Source organism: Tenrec ecaudatus, chromosome X (assembly GCF_050624435.1).
Source record: "Tenrec ecaudatus isolate mTenEca1 chromosome X, mTenEca1.hap1, whole genome shotgun sequence".
NCBI lineage: Eukaryota > Metazoa > Chordata > Mammalia > Afrosoricida > Tenrecidae > Tenrec > Tenrec ecaudatus.
The window spans coordinates 155,342,578-155,364,388 of record NC_134548.1 but is presented as its reverse complement, the minus strand read 5'-3'; the positions used below and the strand labels follow the sequence as shown (position 1 = coordinate 155,364,388).

Below are 21,811 nucleotides of genomic sequence, written 5' to 3'. Positions count from 1 at the left end.
CACTCTCACCTCACTCTCTCACCTCAATCACTCACATTACTCACCTACTGACCTCTCTCACCTTACTCACCTTACTCCCTCACCACACTCACTCACCTCACTCCCTCACCTCACTCACTCACCTCACCCTCACCTCACTCTCTCACCTCACTCACCCACCTCACTTCACTCACCTCACTTCACTCACTTCACTCACTCACCTCACTCACTCACTCACCTCACCCACCTCACTCACCTCACTACTCACCTCACTCACTACTCACCTCACTTACCTCACTCACCTCACTACTCACCTCACTCACCTCACTCCCTCACCTCACTCACCCACCTCACTCACCCACCTTACTTCCTCACCTCACTCTCACCTCACTCACTCACTTCACTCTCACCTCACTCTCTCACCTCACTCACTTACCACACTCACTCACATTACTCACCTACTCACCTTACTCCCTCACATCACTCACTCGCTTCACTCACTCACTCACCACACTCACTCACCACACTCACCTCACTCACCTTACTCCCTCACCTCACTCCCCCACCGCACTCACTCACTCACCTCACCCTCACCTCACTCTTTCACCTCAGTCACCTACCTCACTCACTCACCTCACTCACTCACTCACCTCACTCACCTTAATTCGGTACCTCACTTCACTCACCCAACTACTCACCTCACTCACCCAACTACTCACCTCACTCACTCACTTCACTCACCTCACTCGCTCACCTCACTCACTCACCTCACTCACCCACCTCACTCACCTGACTCTTACCTCACTCACCTCACTCATCCCACTTCACTCACCTCACTCACTCCCCTCACTTCACTCACCTCACTCACCTCACTCACCTCACTCAGTCACCTCACTCACCTCACTCACCCACTCCACTCACCTCACTCTCAACTCACTCACATTACTCACCTACTCACCTCACTCACCTCACTCACTCACCTCACTCACCTCACTCTCTCACCTCACTCACTCACCTCAGTCATTCACCTCACTAATCACCTCACTCACCTTACTCACTCACCTCACTCACTCAACTCACTCACCTCACTCACTTACTCCCTTACCTCACTCACCTCACCCACTCACCTCACTCACCTCACTCACTCATCTCACTCACCTCACTCGCTCACCCACCTCACTCACCTCACCCACTCACCTCACTCACTCATCTCACTCACCTCACTCACTCACCCACCTCTCTTACCTCACTCACCTCACTCTCACCTCACTCACCTCACTCACCTCACTTCACTCACCTCACTCACCTCACTCACTCACCTCACCTCACTCACCTCACTCACCTCACTCACCTCACCTCACTCACCTCACTCACCCACCTTACTTCCTCACCTCACTCTCACCTCACTCACTCACTTCACTCTCACCTCACTCACTCACCACACTCACTCACATTACTCACCTACTCACCTCACTTACCTCACCTCACTCTCTCACCTCACTCACCTACCTCACTCACCTCACTCACCTTAATTCAGTACCTCACCTCACTCACCCACCTACTCACTCACCTCACTCACTTCACTCACCTCAGTCGCTCACATCACTAACTCACCTCACTCACCTCACTTGCTCACCTCACTCGCTCACCTCACTCATCTCACCTACCTCACTGACCTCACCCACTCACCTCACTCACCTCACTCACTCATCTCACTCACCTCACTTACTCACCTCACTCTCACCTCACTCACCTCACTCACCCCACTTCACTCCCCCCACTTCACTCACCTCACTCACTCACCTCACTTCACTCACCTCACTCACCCCACTTCACTCCCCCCACTTCACTCACCTCACTCACTCACCTCACTTCACTCACCTCACTCACCTCACTCACTCACCTCACACACTCACCTCACTCACCTCACTCACCTCCCTCACTCACCTTACCTCATTCACTCACCTCACTCACCTTACTCACCTCATTCACCTCACTCTCACCTCACTCTCTCACCTCACTCACTCACCTCACTCACCTCACTCACTCACTCACCTACCTCACCTCAATCACCTCAATCAATCACCTCACTCACTCACCTCACTCATTTACCCCACCTTACTCACCTCACCCACCTCACTCTCTCACCTCAATCACTCACCTGACTCACTCACCTGACTCACTCACCTCACTACTCATCTCACTCATCTTACTCACTCACCTCACTCCCTCAACTCACTCACCTCACTCCCCTCACTCACTCCCCTCACTCCCTCACCTCACTCACCCACCTCACTCACCTCACTCTCACCTCACTCACTCACCACACTCACTCACATTACTCACCTACTCACCTCACTCACCTCACTCACTCACCTCACTCACCTTACTCCCTCACCTCACTCTCTCACCTCACTCACCTACCTCACTCACTCACCTTACTTACTCACCTCACTCACCTCACTTCACTCACCTCACTCACTTCACTCACTCACCTCACTCACTCACCTCACTCACCTCACACACTCACCTCACTCACCTCACACACTCACCTCACTCATCTCACTCACCTCACTCACTCACCTCACTCACTTCACTCACTCACTCACCTCACTCACTCACCCACCTCACTCACCTCACTCATTTACCTCACTCACCTCACTTACCTCACTCAGTCACCTACTCACTCACCTCACTCACCTCACCCACCTCACTCACATTACTCACCTACTCATCTCAGTTACCCCACTCACCTCACTCACCTTACTCCCTCACCACACTCACTCACCTCACTCACCTTACTCCCTCACCTCCCTCCCTTATCTCACTCACTCACCTCACTCACTCACCTCACCTCACTCACTCACCTCACTCACCTTACTCCCTCACTTCCCTCCCTCACCTCCCACCCTCACCTCCCTCCCTCACCTCACTCACCTACCTCACTCACTCACTCACCTCACTCACTCACCTCCCTAACCTCACTCACTCACCTCACTCACCTCACTCACTCACCACATTCACTCACCACACTCACCTCACTCACTCACCTCACTCACCTTACTCCCTCACCTCCCTCCCTCACCTCACTCACTCACCTCACTCACTCACCTCACTCACCCACCTACTCACTCACCTCACTCACCTCACTTACCTCACTCACCTCACTCACTCACAGCACTCACTTCACTCACTCACAGCACTCACCTCACTCTCTCACCTCACTCACTCACCTCACTCACCTCACTCTCTCACCTCACTCACTCACCTCAGTCATTCACCTCACTAATCACCTCACTCACCTTACTCACTCACCTCACTCACTCACCTCACTCACTCACTCACTACCATGGAGTCCATTCTGCCTCATTAGGACCCTCTCAGAAAGGGTAGAATTGCCTCTTTCGGTTTCTGAATCTTTATATGGTTATGGAAGCAGACAGTTTCATCGTTCTCCCCCAGAGCAGCTGTTCACTTTGAACCACTGAGTGTGAGGTTAGCAGCTCTGTGCATAGCTATCCATAACTTGTGCTGTAGAACACAAACACTACCTCTTCCCCCACCAAATTGTTGCCATGTCCGTGCCCATTATCACAACCAGGGTGTCAATCAATCATGCACAGGGTCTTGCTCTTTGTCAGTGAACCTCTAACCTTTCCAGTCCCTGGTAAAGGACATCTTGCTTGGTATAGAATTCCAGGAAAGAATTGCTCTTCTGCTATTGACTATCTATCGTCCAGTGTTGCTTTTGAGAAATCTGACCCCAGCTTTGATATTTGTTCCTTTTTGACTGACTTTTTCTCTGCTTTTCTTCTCTCTGAAAGCTGATGGGAGCATTTTGTTATTCGCAGGCTTCTGAAACTTCACAGAGTACCTTGACATGGGCACTGGTGTTTTTTTCAGTCAATGTGCAGTGCTTCTGGTGATGTCTTTTGGTTGTAGAGCTTCTTGTCCAAATAGACTTGGTTACTTATTTGATTTTCTGTAGTTCCTCTCTTTCTGGAATTTCTGTTATGTGCATGTTGGATATCCTGGGTTGATATTCTAATTGTGTTTTCTGTATTTTACAGCTCTTTCTTTGTCATTTCTGAGAGACTTCCCATTTACCTTCCAATATTTTTATTGTGCGTTTCATTTCTGCCAGTATACTTCACACATTTGAAGAGTCTCACTCATGCTGTTGGTCTCGGAACGGTCTTTCTAATAGTATCTTCTCATGAAGGCCATGTTTTCACTTGTTTATATGAGGATTAAAAGGATACCTTTTTCTTTAAAGATAAAATTTCTCCTCCCTCTATAGTGTCTTGTAACTTTTTATATTTTAGTTTGCTTTGACTTAAAAACTTTTTTTAAAGGTTGGTGATTCATCCCTGACCACTTACATTAGGTGTAACCCACCCACAACCTAACCCCCAGACATTGAGTGGATTCTGACACTTTGTGATCCTATAGGACAGAGTAGAATTTCCCTTTTGGATTTCTGAGGCTCTGTATCTTTATGGGAGCAGAAGGCCTCTCTTTCTCCATCAGAGATTCTGGTGGGTTCGAACTGCTGACCTTGGAGTTAACTCTCCAATGTGTATGTAACCCACTATGACAGCAGATATAAATTAAAAAACAAACAAAATAAATCATTGCTTTTGAATGGATTCCAACTCAGGTTAGAACGACACCTGTGGATTTCCATGCCCGTAACTCTTTACTGAAGTAGAAAGCCTCATCTTTCTCTCTACCAGGTATCGGCATTACAAATTGACTAGAAATTCTGGGTGAATGGTGATTTGGTTGAACATAGTCCTCGTTGTAGGATGATTTGCTCAAGCAGATTCCTTGGGGGAAGATCTCCAGAACCAGTCTTCTGTTATAGGCTCGTCAGTTTCCCCAGTTGGTCACCTACTTCATAAGGGAGTCTGGCTGAATGTATATTTGTATGGAAAATGCCTTTATCACTTTGCTATCTTTAAACATAAGTTGATGACTTATTCATATTTGAATTAGATTGTATATGATATTTTACCCATATTCAGCAGAAGAGCCTGAGTCTTTCCAGAGGTATAAACCCGCATCTCTTTGTGTTCTACATATGTACATGCATGAACATTTCTTTCTAATCGGCCCCATCTTTCCCTAAATCTGAACTCAGCAATGTCCCCAGGACATAGCACCACGGTTCTTTCATTTATTGTGGCAGTGAGCTAATCATCTTGGTGAAATAGAACACTAGCTGAGGTGACTGTGTTTTTTTTTTTGCGATATTTACAAAATTAAACAACACTGTTGTCAAATCCAGTCTTGCTTACTTAGTGCAAGCTATTTTTTCTTAGGAGCCTTGGTCTATGGACCTGTTTTATTTTATACCTTTAGAAAGCATATCAGAGGACTTTTTAAAAAAAATCATGTCCATCTATATTTGGCCAGTCCTTGCTTTCTCACTTTTTACGCTTCCTGCCTTAATGTGAATGCCTACATGGTCAATTCTTTTGCCTTCTTACCGTTGGGATTTCCTGCTTTCCAAACCCATGAAGTAATATTGATTGTAGATTTTATTCTCATAGTCTCGGTGCCACAGAAAATGTGTCCGTTTTCTTTGAGCTGTAAGAGATACTCATGCGACGAGGCTCATTGTTCAACACTTGCCACCCTCACAGGAACGGGCCTTAATGGAAACGCAGTGATAATTCTCTCTTTATCACAGGAATGTCAAAAGAAATTACAACACAGACTTGGGCTGGACTCCTACTTACTCAAGCCAGTGCAACGAATCACTAAATATCAGTTGCTGCTGAAGGTAATTACATCACGCATTCCGTTCAGTCTTCCCTTACTTCTTTGGGGGCGATAGAAGCTGTGAAGAAGGGCCCCACTGCCTAGGAAGCAGTAGAAGCAGGAAGCCTCGATAAGGAGGAAGTCTGCGTTTCCTAATAGGATCCATCCGATGTGCTATGGTACAAGCACTGTAGCTGCCAAGTTGCGACTAGAATGGATCATTTTAACCATTCAATTCTCCAAAGAGGCTAGAGTTGATTTATGTAGGAGATTTCACTGGAGAACCTTTAATATTGCTGAGAGAAAAAAGACCAACATTTCTTAGAGCTTTGGGGCAGAGCTTCATATGGACCTTCTCTCTGAAAAAGGAAAAGTACAATTCTGGGTGATCGACTGGTTGTCAGCTTAGAACTGTGTTCCATAGGGTGGATTTAAATGGCTGGTTTGGGGGAAGTAGATCACCAGGTCTTTCTTGCCAGGCACTTTTGGATGGGCTCAATCAGCAATGTTTCAGTTATCAGTTGAACACATTAACCATTTGCACAGTCATATGTATAATTCCTTTTAAAACAAATCCCTAGTGTGTCCTAATACTCTTTTTTCCCCCAGTTCAAAAGCATTGAATGCCCTTCGCTTTATATTGTTTTGTCACTTTTGCTTCTCCAATTTCCACATTGATTTTAGATACAGTATTAATGTAACAAAGAACACATAAGTGAAATTACAGGAAATCCTTGGGTTACCTACAACTTGGAGTTACATCATCTCCTGCAAAGCCAATTATATTAAACGTGGGTGGGGGTACATGTAGTGTTTTGTAGTAACAAATGGATAGTACTTCGAGGGCTACATTGGGACATGCATCAAAACTTATTATTTTATTGTATTGTTAAAGATGTTTCAGTATGCCTGGAAGTGCTGTGAAAAACTCTTTATGTATAGATGTGTACACTATAAAGGTACACTGAGACACACATGTGCCTAACTTGATGTTGAATATGAACCATACATAATTGTTCCCACTTATGTGCAAATTTGACTTGAAGACTCAAGACCAGAACTTGTTCATAATGCAGGGACTTACGTACTCAAAAAAAGTGATGTTATCTTTGAGTTCTTCATTGAATGTATATGAGGCAAAAATTAATTATTTTAATCCAGTTATTAATAACCACCTAATATGACATCCATCCCTGGTTTCCAATGACAGGATCTATTAAAATATAGCAAAGACTGTGAAGGGACTGAGCAATTAAAGGAAGCGCTGGACTCAATGCTGGAATTACTGAAGTCAGTGAATGACTCCATGCATCAGATAGCAGTAACCGGATATGACGTATGTAAATCCTCTGAGTTGTTGGGATTTGGGGTGGGGAAACCTGTCAACATCCCCTTCCCCCTCCTGGAACCGGTGAGAAAGAAGGTGCTGGGAGAGCCGACCGAATGGGGCTATTATGCTAATGCCAAGTGGAGAATTGGTTTCTGACCCTGATAGATTTGCAATGTTCCCATTGTCCCCAGTGCCTGTGCTGGAGTCTAGACCTGGGGACTTCTGCCTGAAGGCATGTTTGGGTCTGTTCCGGAGACAGACCATCCTCCAATGCTGTTTTTTTCCTTCCTACAGTTTTATTGGCATATAATTCATATGGCATAGTGATTAGTAAATACATGAAACAACAACAAAGGGAATTATAAGAAAATCTATAAATGAAATTAATTCAGTACAGAAAAAATATATGAAATAGAGAAGTCCATAGACAAATGAGTGGGTTTGGAGCTCTTACTTAATTCTCACCCTATTTCATGAATATTTAGTTCTTTTTTTTTTTTTACTCATTTTATTGGGGGCTCGTACAACTCTTAATCACAATTCGTACATACATCCATTGTGTGTCAAGCACATTTGTACATTTGTTGCCATCATCATTTTCAAAACATTTGCTTTCTACTTGAGCCCTTGGTATCAGCTCCTCATTTGTTCCCCTCCTTCCCCATTCCCACTGCCCTCATGAATGCTTGATAATGTATAAAGTATTATTATTTTGTCATATCTTACACTGTTCGACATCTCCCTTCACCCACTTTTCTGTGTCCATCCATCAGGGAGGAGGTTATATGTAGATCCTTGTAATCGGTTCCCCCTTTCTACTCCACCTTCCCTCCACCCTCCCAGTGTCACCACTCTCACCACTGGTGCTGAAGGGATCATCCGCCCTGGATTCCCTGTGTTTCCAGTTCCGATCTGTACCAGTGTACATCCTCTGCTCTATCCAGATTTGTCAGGTAGAATTGGGATGGCTGTTTTGTCTAGTCTAGCATCTCTTTTCCCTGCCATCGAGTGGATTCTGACTCATAGCGCCCCTACAGGACAGGATAGGACTGCCCCGTGAGTTTCTGAGACAGGAACTCTTTAGGGAACCAGCAAGCCTCACCTGTTTTGAAGGGAGCCGCTGGTTGTTTCAAACTGCAGAACCTTGAGGTTAGCAGCCCAACATATAACCTCTAGTCCATGCAGGCTTCCCCCAGTCCAGCATATAGAAGAGGAAGAAAAGGATCAAATCTTCAGAGGTGGTGGCCTTTTTAACAGATTACCTCCACCCACAGCGGGTGTGGTGGTGGGGGGAAGTTTGGACTGCCATCTGACATCCACCAATCAGAATTGAGAAAGAGGTGGAGCATGTTACTCCAGCGGACAGACTTCTCACAAGAAGGCCAAAAGCAAGGGAGATGGAGTTTCTCCTATATCCACCCCCCACACAGTGATTTCATACATTTGTAACACATAGTGTGTTTGAAATGAAAAAGTCTTAGTAATTGAAGTTGTTGAGATGCTACCGTTTATGCTTCGGGGTTTTAATGGCTCCAGTGCGACACTACAATGCAGATGTCAGAGAGCTGAGTGAAGCGCTGCCTGGTCTAATGACTCCTGATTTCTGTTGCAGGGAAATTTGAACGACCTGGGCAAGATGATCATGCAAGGCCCATTTAGTGTCTGGATGGGACACCGGAAAGGGGCTACCAAAATGAAGGATTTGGCTCGATTTAAGCCAATGCAGCGTGTCCTTTTCTTGTATGAGAAAGGCATCCTTTTTTGTAAGAAGCGCATGGAAGGCGGAGAAGGCTCTGAGAGACTTCCATCTTACAGTTTTAAAAAATATTTGGATGTGAGTTCATTTGAGTGATGTCATATAATAGTGTTGTGTGTGCGTGTGTGTGGATACATATGGAGGCTTCAAACTTGGATGGAAACATGGAATGAAAAGATACTGGAATTTTTCCATGAGCTGCTTGCTGCCCGCCTCGGATATCCCGTGTGTATATGTGTATATGTTTGTGGTGTGGGGTTATATTCACCACACACAGGGTTGAAGTACTTTTCCATCCAAGAGAGGATTTTTCTCCTTTAGCCACACATCCCGTCCTTTAGAAGACATCGAACGCTAATCTAGAAAGGAGGTAAAGCAGCGATTGCCAGCTTGTAAGGAGAGAGTGAATGAATGAGCTAGGGAGCCAGTTGAAGGCTTGAGTGTTCCCATCCTTTTTTCCCTCACTCTGTCCCCAAGGCAGGCTGCCAGGGTCCTAGCTGAGCCCCAGGGATCTCTGTTGGCACACTCTTAATCCACCACCAGTGAGACTGGGTGGCCTTCCAGGGCTTGACAGGCAGGAGTGCTCATGGTGCAGGAGAGAAAAAGAGGAAAAGTTTGTTTTTCCTTGTCATCAGTTCAAATGGATAACGGGAGGGCAGGAGGAAGGGATACCAACAAGCAGGTGGGAATACACTGACAGGAAGCGGAAGCACTTCAGGCCCCTTCTGTAGAGCCATCCCCAGAGCAACTGGTTTTAATGAAGAGGATGAGATAATTTCTCCTGAAATAGCCAAAATAAAATAAAAAGAAAACAACAACAAAAGAAAATCTCTCTGCCATTGAGTGAATTCCATCTCATAGCAACCCTGTAGAACTAGGTTGAACTGCCCCTGTGGATTCCCAAGACTGTCATTCTCCTGTGAAGCAGCTGGTGGTTTTGAACAGCTGACCTTTAGGATAGCAGCCCACCACAGAGTCTCTAGGGCTCTTGAGATAGGCATGGGGCATTTCTGCTAAGGCAGCACTGGATCTGCAAGCCCTGCCTAGGAATCACTCTATGGATTTAGGGACCCAAAGCTCTTCCTCCTGGGCCCCTGTCTTAGGGTCAGGTCCTTGAGCCACTCCTACATCTACCCCCCCCCACCCCCCACAGCTTCTCTCAAACTCTGTTTTCAAAATGCCCCTTTGCTCCTTTGTGATGAGCAGTCTACCCCTAGGCCAGACATCTCCAGGGGACATTTAGGTCTCTGATAAACATTCCTGGAGAACAATGGATTCGCAATCTATGCCTCTTTCTTGGGAAAGGTACTTTATCTTTCTTTGTTGAATGTAGGCATACTTTAGTGAAATCCACTTGATGCAGTTTTATTTGTGGGGTGGCCATTGTGGATGCTGAATGTAGGCTTTCTGGTTGGTATGGATTTTTCATGGATCTTTAGTTTATCACAGTGATGGGCACAGCCAGAAAATGTTTCCAGATAACATTATATTTAAGAGGGCCTGGTATGAAGGAATGAAGTCAGAAGACTACAAATGACAAAGATCACCATAGAAACAGGGCTGGGACAGGCGTGAGAAATATTTGACTAGAAAATAGTTGGACTGGCTGACTTGCTAGATACAGGCAAGAAGTAATCTATGATATTTGAAAGAAGATAATCTGTCCAATTGGTCTTAAGGATATGAGGCTTTATTGTCCCACAATAATGCCTCATATCTTTAAAAGAAAAAAGAAAAGTCATCAGCGACGCCAGCAAGGTTTTAGACCAGGATTGCTGGGGAAGGAAACTGTTGATGCCACTAAGGCCAATGGAAATTCCGTTGGTGGCACAATGGGTTATGCTTTGAGCTACTAACCAAACGGTCAGCAGTTAGAAACCACCAGCTACTTCTCAGGAGAAAAATGAGGCTTTCTACTTCCACAGGAGCAGTTCTACCTTGTCGTATAGGGTCACTCTGAGTTGGGATTGACTTTGTGGCAATAAGATTGGTATGGTTTTTTTTGGGTGGCGTATGTGGTTATGTGTTGGACTGCTACCTGCATGGTCAGCAGTTCGGACCCACCACCCATCTTTGGGAGAAAGGTGAGGCTGTCTCTTCCCGTGAAGGGGTAAAGCCTCAGGAACTCTGCCCAATAGGTTTGCTATGAGTTGGGAATCAAGTTGAAGGCAGTAGATAATAGTTTAGGATATGGATGAACTATATTTAAAGTTGACTAAAGAAAAGTTTTGTAGTCACAGTTAAAATTAGATGGAGAGATGGGACTTTTTCCCATTTCCTCTGTTCATACATTACCTTCTTCTCTTTTCAAATAAACAAACACGCATGCAGATGGTGCTCTGTGCCACGGAGTGTTCTGAGTGCTTACAAATACCATTATGAACTCATTTACTGATCATAGCAACTTTCCGTGAATGAAACACTGCTATTATTATTCCCATTGTAACCATGGTGGAAAATGAAGCACAACGAGGTCAGTAACTCACTCAAAGTCACATTGCTGGTAAGTGGTGGGCTGTACTTCTATCGAGGGAATAAATTGGAATATTAACCAGCTTGTTAAATAATTATTAAAATAGCCATTTCATGTAATTTAGGTATGACTTTTCACAAACAGCCCACACCATCACGGTGAGTTCTAGTCATAGCAACCCTGCTAGGACAGGATAGAGCCCTGTCGGCATAGTGACCTACGCATTGAACTGCTAACCGCAAGGTCAGTAGTTTGAGCTCACCAGTCACTTTGCTGTAAAAAGATGAGGCTGTTTGCTTCTTTTCCCGTGGAGTGGCTGGTGGTTTAAAACTGGTGACCTTGCCGTATCAGCCCAACACGTAGCCACGACGCCATCAAGGCTCCTTGGGGTTAATGCTAGGGGGCTTTTAAAAGTTCATGGAAAAATTCCATTCACTTTTCCATTTTCCCACTCACTTTCTGAAGCCTCCTCACACCACATTGTTCACTGATAGCAGAAATCAACCTTGCACGAAAGACTTGCATGTGCCGAATCATAGCACTGGAAGAAGCATGGCATGAGTGTGGTGACAACATTTAAATATTCTTGTAAATGATTGCACTTGTTATTTTCTACTCACGGACGACAAAATGCCTATTTTTTGCCCAAGCGAGCAATTCAGTTTCACATAGACGATGCTGAAGTGCATGTAGTATAATTTCATGCTCAAAAGAAAACACTCAAGAAAATACTCACTCCTGTGTTGCAGATAAATGAAGTTGGAATCACGGAGTACGTTAAAGGAGATGGCCGCAAGTTTGAACTCTGGGGCAGTGGAAAGGAAGACGTTTACATTCTCCAGGTTGGACATTGACTGTTTATTCCAGATGCCATAACCTGCTTTACGATTCAGAAGTGTCAACTGGCAAACATATTTTGATATCTGTTTACAATGCTCAGTGTTTCTTTTGTTTCATACTGTACTTGATGGCTGCAATCCATAAAAAGATGGTTGCGTGGTTTGGGTTCATTTCTGCTATTTTCTTTGTTAAACCTCAAATGCTTGTTATACCATTTGGGATACTATTTTAGGAACCTTTCACTCTATCACCTGTCACTCAACGGCTTCTGTAAATAGGTTGCCTTTCCAACCACAGTAGCGCTTACGCTATTTTGCCAAAATGAAACATGAAAGGATTTACTTTTTTAAAAACAATATCATATAACTCAATAGTTCCATCATATTAAGAAGGGTTGTGCCATCCTCGCCACAGTCAACATTTTCTTCCTTGTACCCATCGCTGTTGCCTCCCCATTTCTCCCCCACTCCTTCCATGCCACCAGGGATGTAGTGATCCTATTGCTGTCTTCCTAGATCCACCCATCCTGACTTCTTTATACAGAAAGGGGTACAAAACAAAGACAAAACCCATAAAAGGACCCAGCAACAATGACCAAATAAAACAGAAAAACCTTAATCACAAAGAAAGCAGAGACTAATAAAAAACTAGAATCAAATCAAAATGCGTTCAAAGGGAGTTCTAATGTTAAGATTTACACTTTTAACAAACTTTCATGAGGGGCAAACAACAAAAGCCCCAAGCAAAGTGAAAGTATGTTTTACCTGTGCTCAGTGTTGTTACTTCCTTCTTTGTGGGCCATTTCCAAATGGATTGGGCTACACTTCACCTACTCTACTGATTTGCTGCTTTGGGATGTTAAGTTTCAAAGGATTATAAAGGGAAACTAAGGTTCTAGGTAGTCGAGCATGTTTCCTTGGTTTTAATGGAGGTTGTTGCATGATAAACATCCTCCTTTTAAAATGTCACCTGTACTCTTTTTAAATTGGCAGGCTCCAAACATGGACGTGAAGATGGGATGGCTAAAAGAAATAAGAAACATTTTGTTGGACCAACAGGAATTCTTCGCAGGTAAATGTAAGCATGAATTATTCAGAACCAGAAGTACAGTGCGAGAGCACATTGGTTCAGATTTTGTGGCCAACTATAGAGAATGGAGCTGATAGTCCCAGGCCATCCTTGGGATCAGCTCCTTACTGGATCATTACGGTTTTCAGTGGAATTTGTAAGTCAGAACTGATGCAGCTGGTTCTTATTCGCCTGGTTATAAACAAGCAATAACACCCAAACTCAGTGCCATCAAATGGATTCTGTAGTGAGTGACAGTCGCAGAAACCCATAGGGGTAGGTGTACCTGAAATACAAGGAAAAGAAGCACGGGGACATTGCTAACCTCAGTGTGAGGTGTTGGGCTGCTAACTGCAAGGCGGCCACTCAAACCCACAGAGCGCTCTGAGGAAGAGAGATGGAGCTGTCTGCTCCTTTCCAGACGGACAGGCTTGGGAATTCCGCATCAGAACACGGCGAATCAGAACAGGTTTAGTGCACAGACTCAACATCTTTCCAGTGATGTAAAGGCAGCATGTGCAGCAAGTGAAGGTGATTACGGTGAAGTATTTGTTGTAAATAAGCTTGATTAAATTGTTTCAAATTTAGATACCATTAAAGGGCAAATAAGAGTTGCCCATAAGCCATAGAGTCACAACCTGAGAACTGCCTGTACTTCGTTACAATTTATAAGGAGAGAATTTGGTAAATTAATCAAGATTCAGGCTGCTGTTTAAAACCATTTGGGAGAATGAACACAAGCTTGATTGAAAAGTCATTGAGAAGCAGGTCAATGCAGATGCAGTCAATTGACTGTGTTATTTGCAACTTCTTGCCATAAGGCAGCTCTGCTTATGCTTGCCAGGCATCATGGCTTGGTAAACTCAGATCTAGTTCTAAACATGCATTTCTTGACTAATGTGGCTTCAGCCTTTGCCGAACCCAAATTCAGACTGGTCTCTCTCAGGTTATTTCAGGTCAGTGCAGGTTATCTTGAATTCTTGAATGGGAATGGTGTATTAAGGCATTAGCTTTCAAGGAAGTAAGAAGACTAACTTTTGACTGATACATAATACGTTCTGTTATATTTTACAGTTAAAAAACGGGAGCAACAGAATCAGATGGCAGGCCAGGGGCTGCTTTCCCTTAAGCAGAATGAGTAAGTGAGTTTTCCCTAAGGAGAAAAATGTTCTCAATCTTTGGTTTTCTGTAGCTGACATGAAACAATATAATTGAAGTATCTCTGACAAACTCTACCCACCATTTTAGCAGTAATCCATCCAATTCTATAAACGCATAATTTTGTCAGTTCTAGCCTTATCCTTGCTGTCTAATAGTCCCTAACAGCTACCCTTTTGTTCATGCAATAGTTGGAGCTGGCTTTTAAACTTGGTTCTTACAATACCCTGAGGGATTAGGGGGAGAGCGGGGTATTGCATATGGAGTAAAGGTGGCTATAATTATGGCTTTCTCCTATTTTTGGTCACTTCCCATCTGAATGGAGAAGCAGAATTCTAAGAATATGCAAACAGGGTCGATGAAGCCCTGGCTGTCTGCAGTGTCACTGGCTCGGTTGTGTGGTCCTTTGATAGAGACCTGTTGCGGCTGAGTTGGACTTTTTCCTGTCTTGGGGAGTATGGACATGATGATCCGCAGAGGGAACTGTCCCTGGACAAAACCACGAAGTCTCTAAACCAGCTCTGCAGCTAGTTTAGAGATGGGGGTCTTTGTAGTCTGCCTCTGTTGTGGTTAGCTCGTGTTGAATGGTCAGCAACTCCTGGAGGGCTGGTGGTGTAATCGTAGATGTTAGGCTGTTGACAGCAAGGTCAGTGTGTTGGTCCCGGTTGACTAGAGAAACAAATTCATAGACACCCATATATGTATAAGAAAGAGCTTTATCTATAAGAGCAATTGAAGATTGTGAAAACATGACAGCCCAGTCCAGATCAAGTCCATAAATCCGATATTAGCCCATATGTCCGATACCAAATACCAATCTTTAAAGTTCTCTTCAGACAACATATGCAATGACGCTGAATGCAGAAAGATCACTGGCCAGTGGGTAGAAAGTTGTGGATCCTGTGGCAGTAGCGGCGTCTCAGCACTGGCAGGGGTCTCTTCATGTGGCTCCTTCAGGTCTAGGGCTCTAGCAAAGCTCCATGTGTCTTGTTAGCAAGCATATCTTGCAGGGAGTGAGCCTGTGTCCTGCCTCCAGTGAACTGTTTATCTCCTTAGCGCCTCCAAATGAGGTCATCAAGCTGCAACCTGATTGACAGGCAAACCTCCACTCCTTCACTCTTAAGTCTCAAATTGGCACCAGATGATGTAACTACCACAGTCAGCAATTCAAAACCACCTGCAGCTCTTTGGGAGAAATGCAAAGCTTTCTACTCCCATAAAGAGTTCCAGTCTTGGAAACCCACGGGGATAGGGTGGGGGAGGGGGGAGGAGTTCTACCCCATTTTTAGGGTTGCTACAAATCAGAATGGACTCGATGGCAGGGAGGTTTGGTTGTTTTGTTTGTCATAGTGGTTCCATGCACAAAGAAATGCTGCCCAGTCCTGCCCATCCCTATGATGTCTTATAAATCAGACTCGTAGGATGTCTTTGGCAGATTCTCAGAAGTAGATCAGCAGGCCTTTCTTCTTGGTCTGAAAGTTCTGCTGAAACCTGGTTAGTATCATAACAACAGTCAAGCCTCCACTGTCAGATAGAGGCTGCATATGAGGTGCATTGGCCAGGAGGACCCCAGATCGCTTACGTGGAAGGTGAGAATTCTACTGACCGCCACTGCCTCCTCCATTCTGTCTCCGGGCATTCTAAAAGGGGAGTTTCCACTGGGACCTTTAGCTTCAGAAAGAGTCCCCACGCGGGTCCCCAAATCCTGGCCCAGAAATGGGCTGCTGTGGCATGTGCATGGCTGCAGGAATTCCGGAATGGCTTCCTAGAAACCCTAGTTTTGTTTTCAGTGCATGTCTCCTTTAAGAAGGGGGGAAAGGGAGACGCTAGATAGGGCAAGATATGACAAAATAACAATCTATAAATTATCAAGGGCTCATGAGGGAGGGGGGAGGGGGGAGGAAGGGAAAAAAAGAGGACCTGATGCAGAGGGCTTAAGTGGAGAGCAAATGCTTTGAAAATGATTAGGGCAAAGAACGTATGGATGTGCTTTATACAATTGATGTATGTATATGTATGGATTGTGATGAGTTGTATGAGCCCCTAATAAAATGTAAAAAAAATTCCAAAAAATGTTTGTTGCTTCATCTGGTGTCTTGGGTTGTTGTTTTGTTCCATTGTGTTAATTCCAACTCACAACCACACTACAGAACAGAGTAGAATGACCCCATGAGGTTTCTTAGGTCACGTCTTTTGCCTTCTGAGTGGTTGGTGAGTTTGAACTGCCAGCCTTTTGGTTGGGAGCTGAGCACTATGCTACTGAGGATCCTTTTAAAAATCATATGTGTAAAGACTTTAGATTTGATGTGGTGATTGACTTAGTAATAGCTGACACAGGTACAACAATATGAATTTGTTTAAGGTTTCATCCTCATTTACACACATTTTACCTAATCCAGCACTAAAGTTAATCTGTAGAACAAGGAGAATTTTACACAACGTAACTTCCTTAGATGTTGATGTTAGGTGCCATATAGTTCATTCCCACTCATAGCAACCGTATGGACAATTAGTGAAATGCTGCCTGATCCTCCTCCATCCCAATCATTGCTGTGCTTGAGCCCATTGTTGCAGTCACTGAGTCAGTCCATCTTGTTGAAAGTTTTCCTCTTTTTCATTGGTCTTAACCAAACAGTGGTGTTTTTCTCCAGGAACCAGTCCATCCTAATAACATGTTCAAAGTTTGTGAGGCAAAGTCTCATTCTCCTTACTTCTAAGAGCATTGGATTTCTTCCAAGGTTGACTAGAAAAACAAATTCATAGACACCCATATGTGTATAAGAAAGAGCTTTATATAAAGAGTAATTGCACATTAAGAAAACATCCCAGCCCAGTCCAGATCAAGTCCATAAGTCCAATATTAGCCCATATGTCCATTATCAATCAAAGTCCTATTCAGTCTCAGGAAATGCATGCAATGACACCAAATACAGGAAGATCACAGGCCAGTGAGTGGGAAGTCTTGTGAATCCAGTGGTGGTGTAAGCATCTCAGTGCTGGCAGCAGTGTCCAAGTGGCTCCTCCAGCTCAGGGCACTAGCGTAACTCCATGTGTCCTGTCAGCTGCAATGTCTCCCAGGGAGTGAGCCTGTGTCCCACCTAAAGCGAGCTTTTAACTCCTTAGTGCCTCCAAATGAGGTCATCAAGCTGCCACCTGATTGACAGACTAAACTCCACCCCTTCCCTCTTAATCCTCTCAAATTGACAAACGATTATGTAACTGCCACAACAGACTTGTTTGTTCTTCTGGCACGTTGTAGTCTATTTAACATTCTTCACCAAAAATGTAATTCAAGTGCAATAATTATCCTTTGGCCAGCTTTCACATGCATGTGACGTGAAAGAAAATACCTTGGCTTTGGTCAGGCACATCCTAGTCCTCAAAGTGACATCTTTGATTTATAACACTTTTAAGAATTCTTTGGCGCCAGATTTGCCCGATGTGATAACATTGTTTGATTTCTTAAATATTTCTTCATTGGCATTGATTGTGTATACAAGTAAAATGTAATTGTTGACAACTTTGATATTTTCACTAATTATCATGATGTTGCTTATTGGTCCACTTGTAATGATTTTTGTCTGTAATCCATACTGAATGACTGTAGTCTTTGAGCTTCATCAATGAGTGCCTCAAGTCATCTCTTTCTTTCAGTAAGCAAGGTCTTGGCATCTGTACTTCACAGGATGTTGATTATTCCTCCAATCGTGATATTAACTTCTTTTTCAAATCGTATACTTTTGGGGGGTTGTTTGTCCAACATTCTTGTTCTGTTTAAGCAACTGCCTCTCAATACATGTACCGGTTCTACATGAGTTCAGTGACGTGTTCTGAAATAACCATTCTTTACAATGTTATCCATAGTTTGGGAAGATCCACACAATCAAATGCCTTTGAATAATCACAGAAACACTGGTAAACATTTTTTCTTAGATTTTCTTCTTTCAGCCAACCTCCATCTGCCATCACAATGATAGCCCTCCTCCCACAACCTGTTCTGAATCCATCATGCAGTTCTACTGTTTCCTTTTTATGTACTGCTGGAAATTCTTTTAAATTGTCTTCAGTTTAAAAAATTGTGGTTTATATTAAGGATATGCTTCAATATTTGACCAGGCCACTGTCTCTCAAATTTCTTAACATAGAAGAGTGAGTCCTTCCAACGTTGCATTTGTTGCTTGAAACATCTGTGGGTATTTTGTCAATTCTTGGAGACTTACTTTTCACCAACAATTTTAGTACAGCTTGGACTTCTTTATTTAGTACCATCATTTCTTGATCACATGCTACCCAATTCTTTCTGCCACAATGACTCTGTGTATTCCTTCCATCTGCTTTCGATGCTTCTTGTATTGTTCAATAATTTTCCCTTAGAATCAGTAATTCAGATAGAGACTTGAGGGTGTTTCCCTTCAATTGCTTCAGCTTAAGGAATGCTGAATGGGTCTTCTCCTTTCGCTCTCTACCTCCGCCAGGGTTTTGCACATGTCATTATGATAGTGTACTTTATCTCTTTCAGTTGCCCTTTGAAATCTTTGGTTCAGCTTTGTCCCTTATTATTTCCTCCTTTTGCTTTAGCCACTCTATATTCAAGAGCAGCTTTCTGGGTTCCTTTTGATATCCATTTTGGCCTTTTTTCCCTTTATGATTTAGTAGATAGATTTTTTTCCCCCATTGACCATTAAAGAGGACCTTTTGGCTAGGATGTTAGAGTTTATACTTTTTTTGCATTATGAACTATAATCACATGGACTTAAATAGGATATCAATTCTATTTGAATGGATTCTCAAGGCGTGTTCATAAGACATGGCATTCCTTGGTGAAAGAAATATCATTTTAACTTTCTTATTCAGTTTAGACTGTACCACAGCTTCCTTTATTTCCCTATTTGCTATTTCAGAAAGCAAAAAGGAAGTTCTGGAATCACCGAAGCGACTGCATCCATACATGTCGGTGCTGCGGCCGCGGAGACCAATGAAGGAATTATGCCAGTTCAGGCCGAAGCAAGCAGAGGTATGTACACTGCTCATCCACAGCTAAGCATCATGGCTGTGCCCACTTTCATCTACCAGTATTAATTTGGAAAATCTGCCTATGGTTTTGTATGAGACAAAATGACGCCCACCCATTTCTAAAAGGCGTTTATAACTTACGGTACATGTGCAAGCCATTCTGTTGGCCAATGTAGAGCCATAGTCATCTAAGCGGCATCCCTGGAACCCATCAGCATGGTCTGTTAGGCAAATTCTCCAGCTTAATTCTAGACCGTTGGAATCAGAAACTCAGGCAATGCTGAGGCAAACTCAAGTTTGAGCCCTTGCTGTGGGCGATACAGAGATGAATAAAACACATACAAGAAGGAGATGTGGTGGCACAGTGGTTAAGTGCTCTGCTATGAACTGAAAAGCTAGTCCTTTGAACCCCCAGCTGTTCCATGTGAAAAAGATGTGGCAATCTGCTTCCATCAAGATGGACAGCCTTGGAAACCCTCTGGGGCCATTCTTGTCTGTCCACTAGGGTCACTAGGAGTTTGAATCAACTCAATGGCAATGGGTTTGGTTTTAATTTAGGAGTGATTCCAAAGAGTGCTTATGTCACTTGCCATGCATTTAATGAATCCAGAACAGTCACTAGTAGCTGGACAACTTGTTTTTTTTTTTCCTTTGGCAAATTGTGCCATTCAGAGTGATTGATTTCAAACACTTTAATTCAACAAATAATACAACACAATCTACTGGTACTTGTGCAAAAATCTGGGTAGACAGTCTAATTAATGCACACTCAGCGGCCATTCCCATAAAGCCAGGCTGTGTGAAAGGCAATTCCACAGGCAATGAAAATGAAAAGTGTCAGGTGCTGTGATAGCCGGGTCACAGAAACAAGTCTGGGAACAAGTGCATGCACACACGACCCTGAGAAATGCCTAACATAGGTAGCCTGTGAACCTCAACACTTAAAACGAGGGCCCTTATGTGGAAGATGTCCCCATTAGTTAAGGAGAAACAAGTAATGACAAGCATGCGCAATTTTCAGGTCAACATCCCAAGGTCACAGTGCTTGAATCCTCTGCGTTCTCAGGAGAGAGTCAAATATGTTTTTGGCTTCATTTTACATATGAGCAAAGCAAGCCAAGGAACGTTAAGGTGACTTTCAGCAGGCTGTGTGAACCATGTAGTGTGTCCAGGATGAGATTCTGTTCCTTCTCCCCTTCATTTGATTGCTTAATCCCAATCAGTGAAATAAGCCATGGCCATCAAATCAATCCTGACATATAGGGATCTGAGAGGACAGAGTAAATAAAACTGCTCACTCAGGTTTCTGAAGCTGGATATCATTATGGGAGCAGACAGTTTCATTTTTCCCCTGTGAGTTCAAGTAGCTGATCTTGACATTACCAACATTACCAGCCCAATTTGTCATCCATTGCCCCTAATCAATTTCACACACACACACACACACACACACACACACACACACTTAAAAAAAGTTTATGAAGAGGAAAGATAATGGAATTTTCCCATGAATTTTTAAGCTCCTTCATATTTAAATTAAGTACCTCCTGCAGATAAGGGCCTTAGGAAGTGTATAAAGATGTGTGTATAATTCAGCATCTCTGCACAGTATGAAATGTAAATCAAGTAAAAAATCAGTATAATATGAGGCAGAATGTAGTATGCGTGTGATGAGGAAAACCCATAAGGATGTACTAGAAAGACTCTTTGGAAGAGAGAAGGTTCTGATAGAAGGACAAATAGGATCTAAACTAATCACCTCACTTATTTTTTTTCTTAACAGCTTTCCCACCAACACCCATTTTTAAACAATTAAAAAAATAAAGCAAGTGATAATCCAGGCCCTTTCTGAACTGTCAGCCATTGGAAAACGGGAGATCTCACTATTCAGAGAAAGAAACCCTTATTGGGCCACTGCCATCTCCAGCCTGGATTATTACATAGTTCGTCTGTTCTCCTTGCAGTCATTCAGCACCATGCTATCACTGTGATTCGCTATTTCTTTTCTTCCAGTTTGCACAGGGATGCCATCCTCCGCAGAAACCTCTGAAGGACCCCAGCAGTGGTCGAGGGAAATGTTCTATTCTGCTTATACAGAATATGGAGAAGACAGGCCCCAGATGATTAGTAGTTGCACAGTTAAACTAAAGTCCTTGAGGCAGGCTTACTGATATAATAGGGCGCATGTAAGAGCAAAGTGCTTCATATTCTTGACGTGTCATTAGCTACATTTCATGGCCAAAGAGTTTGAAACCAGTGTCATTTCTAATACATCGCTACATCGCTAAGGATTTCTCTTTTTAAGTAGAACCTGTTTCCATCGCCCACGAAGTCCTCACTGATTTGATGAGATGCATAATGAACAGTTCTAAGTCACTGCAAATGGACCTCTTTGATTTTACCTGGGGTTTCACCACTGCCTTCTTCA

At 43.6% G+C, this 21,811-nt stretch overlaps 1 protein-coding gene across 1 annotated transcript in view; it reads left to right on the top strand.

Annotated features, from left to right (window-relative positions):
• Nucleotides 1-21,554, top strand: part of MCF2 (MCF.2 cell line derived transforming sequence) — a 67,608-nt gene extending 46,054 nt beyond the window's left edge. Inside the window, 9 exon segments of the mRNA XM_075538487.1 lie at nucleotides 5,675-5,767; nucleotides 6,956-7,081; nucleotides 8,688-8,909; nucleotides 11,324-11,338; nucleotides 12,054-12,146; nucleotides 13,137-13,215; nucleotides 14,287-14,350; nucleotides 19,272-19,384; nucleotides 21,397-21,554. Of these exon segments, the coding sequence (XP_075394602.1) occupies nucleotides 5,675-5,767; nucleotides 6,956-7,081; nucleotides 8,688-8,909; nucleotides 11,324-11,338; nucleotides 12,054-12,146; nucleotides 13,137-13,215; nucleotides 14,287-14,350; nucleotides 19,272-19,384; nucleotides 21,397-21,554 (963 nt within the window).
• The last annotated feature ends 257 nt before the right edge of the window (nucleotides 21,555-21,811 follow it).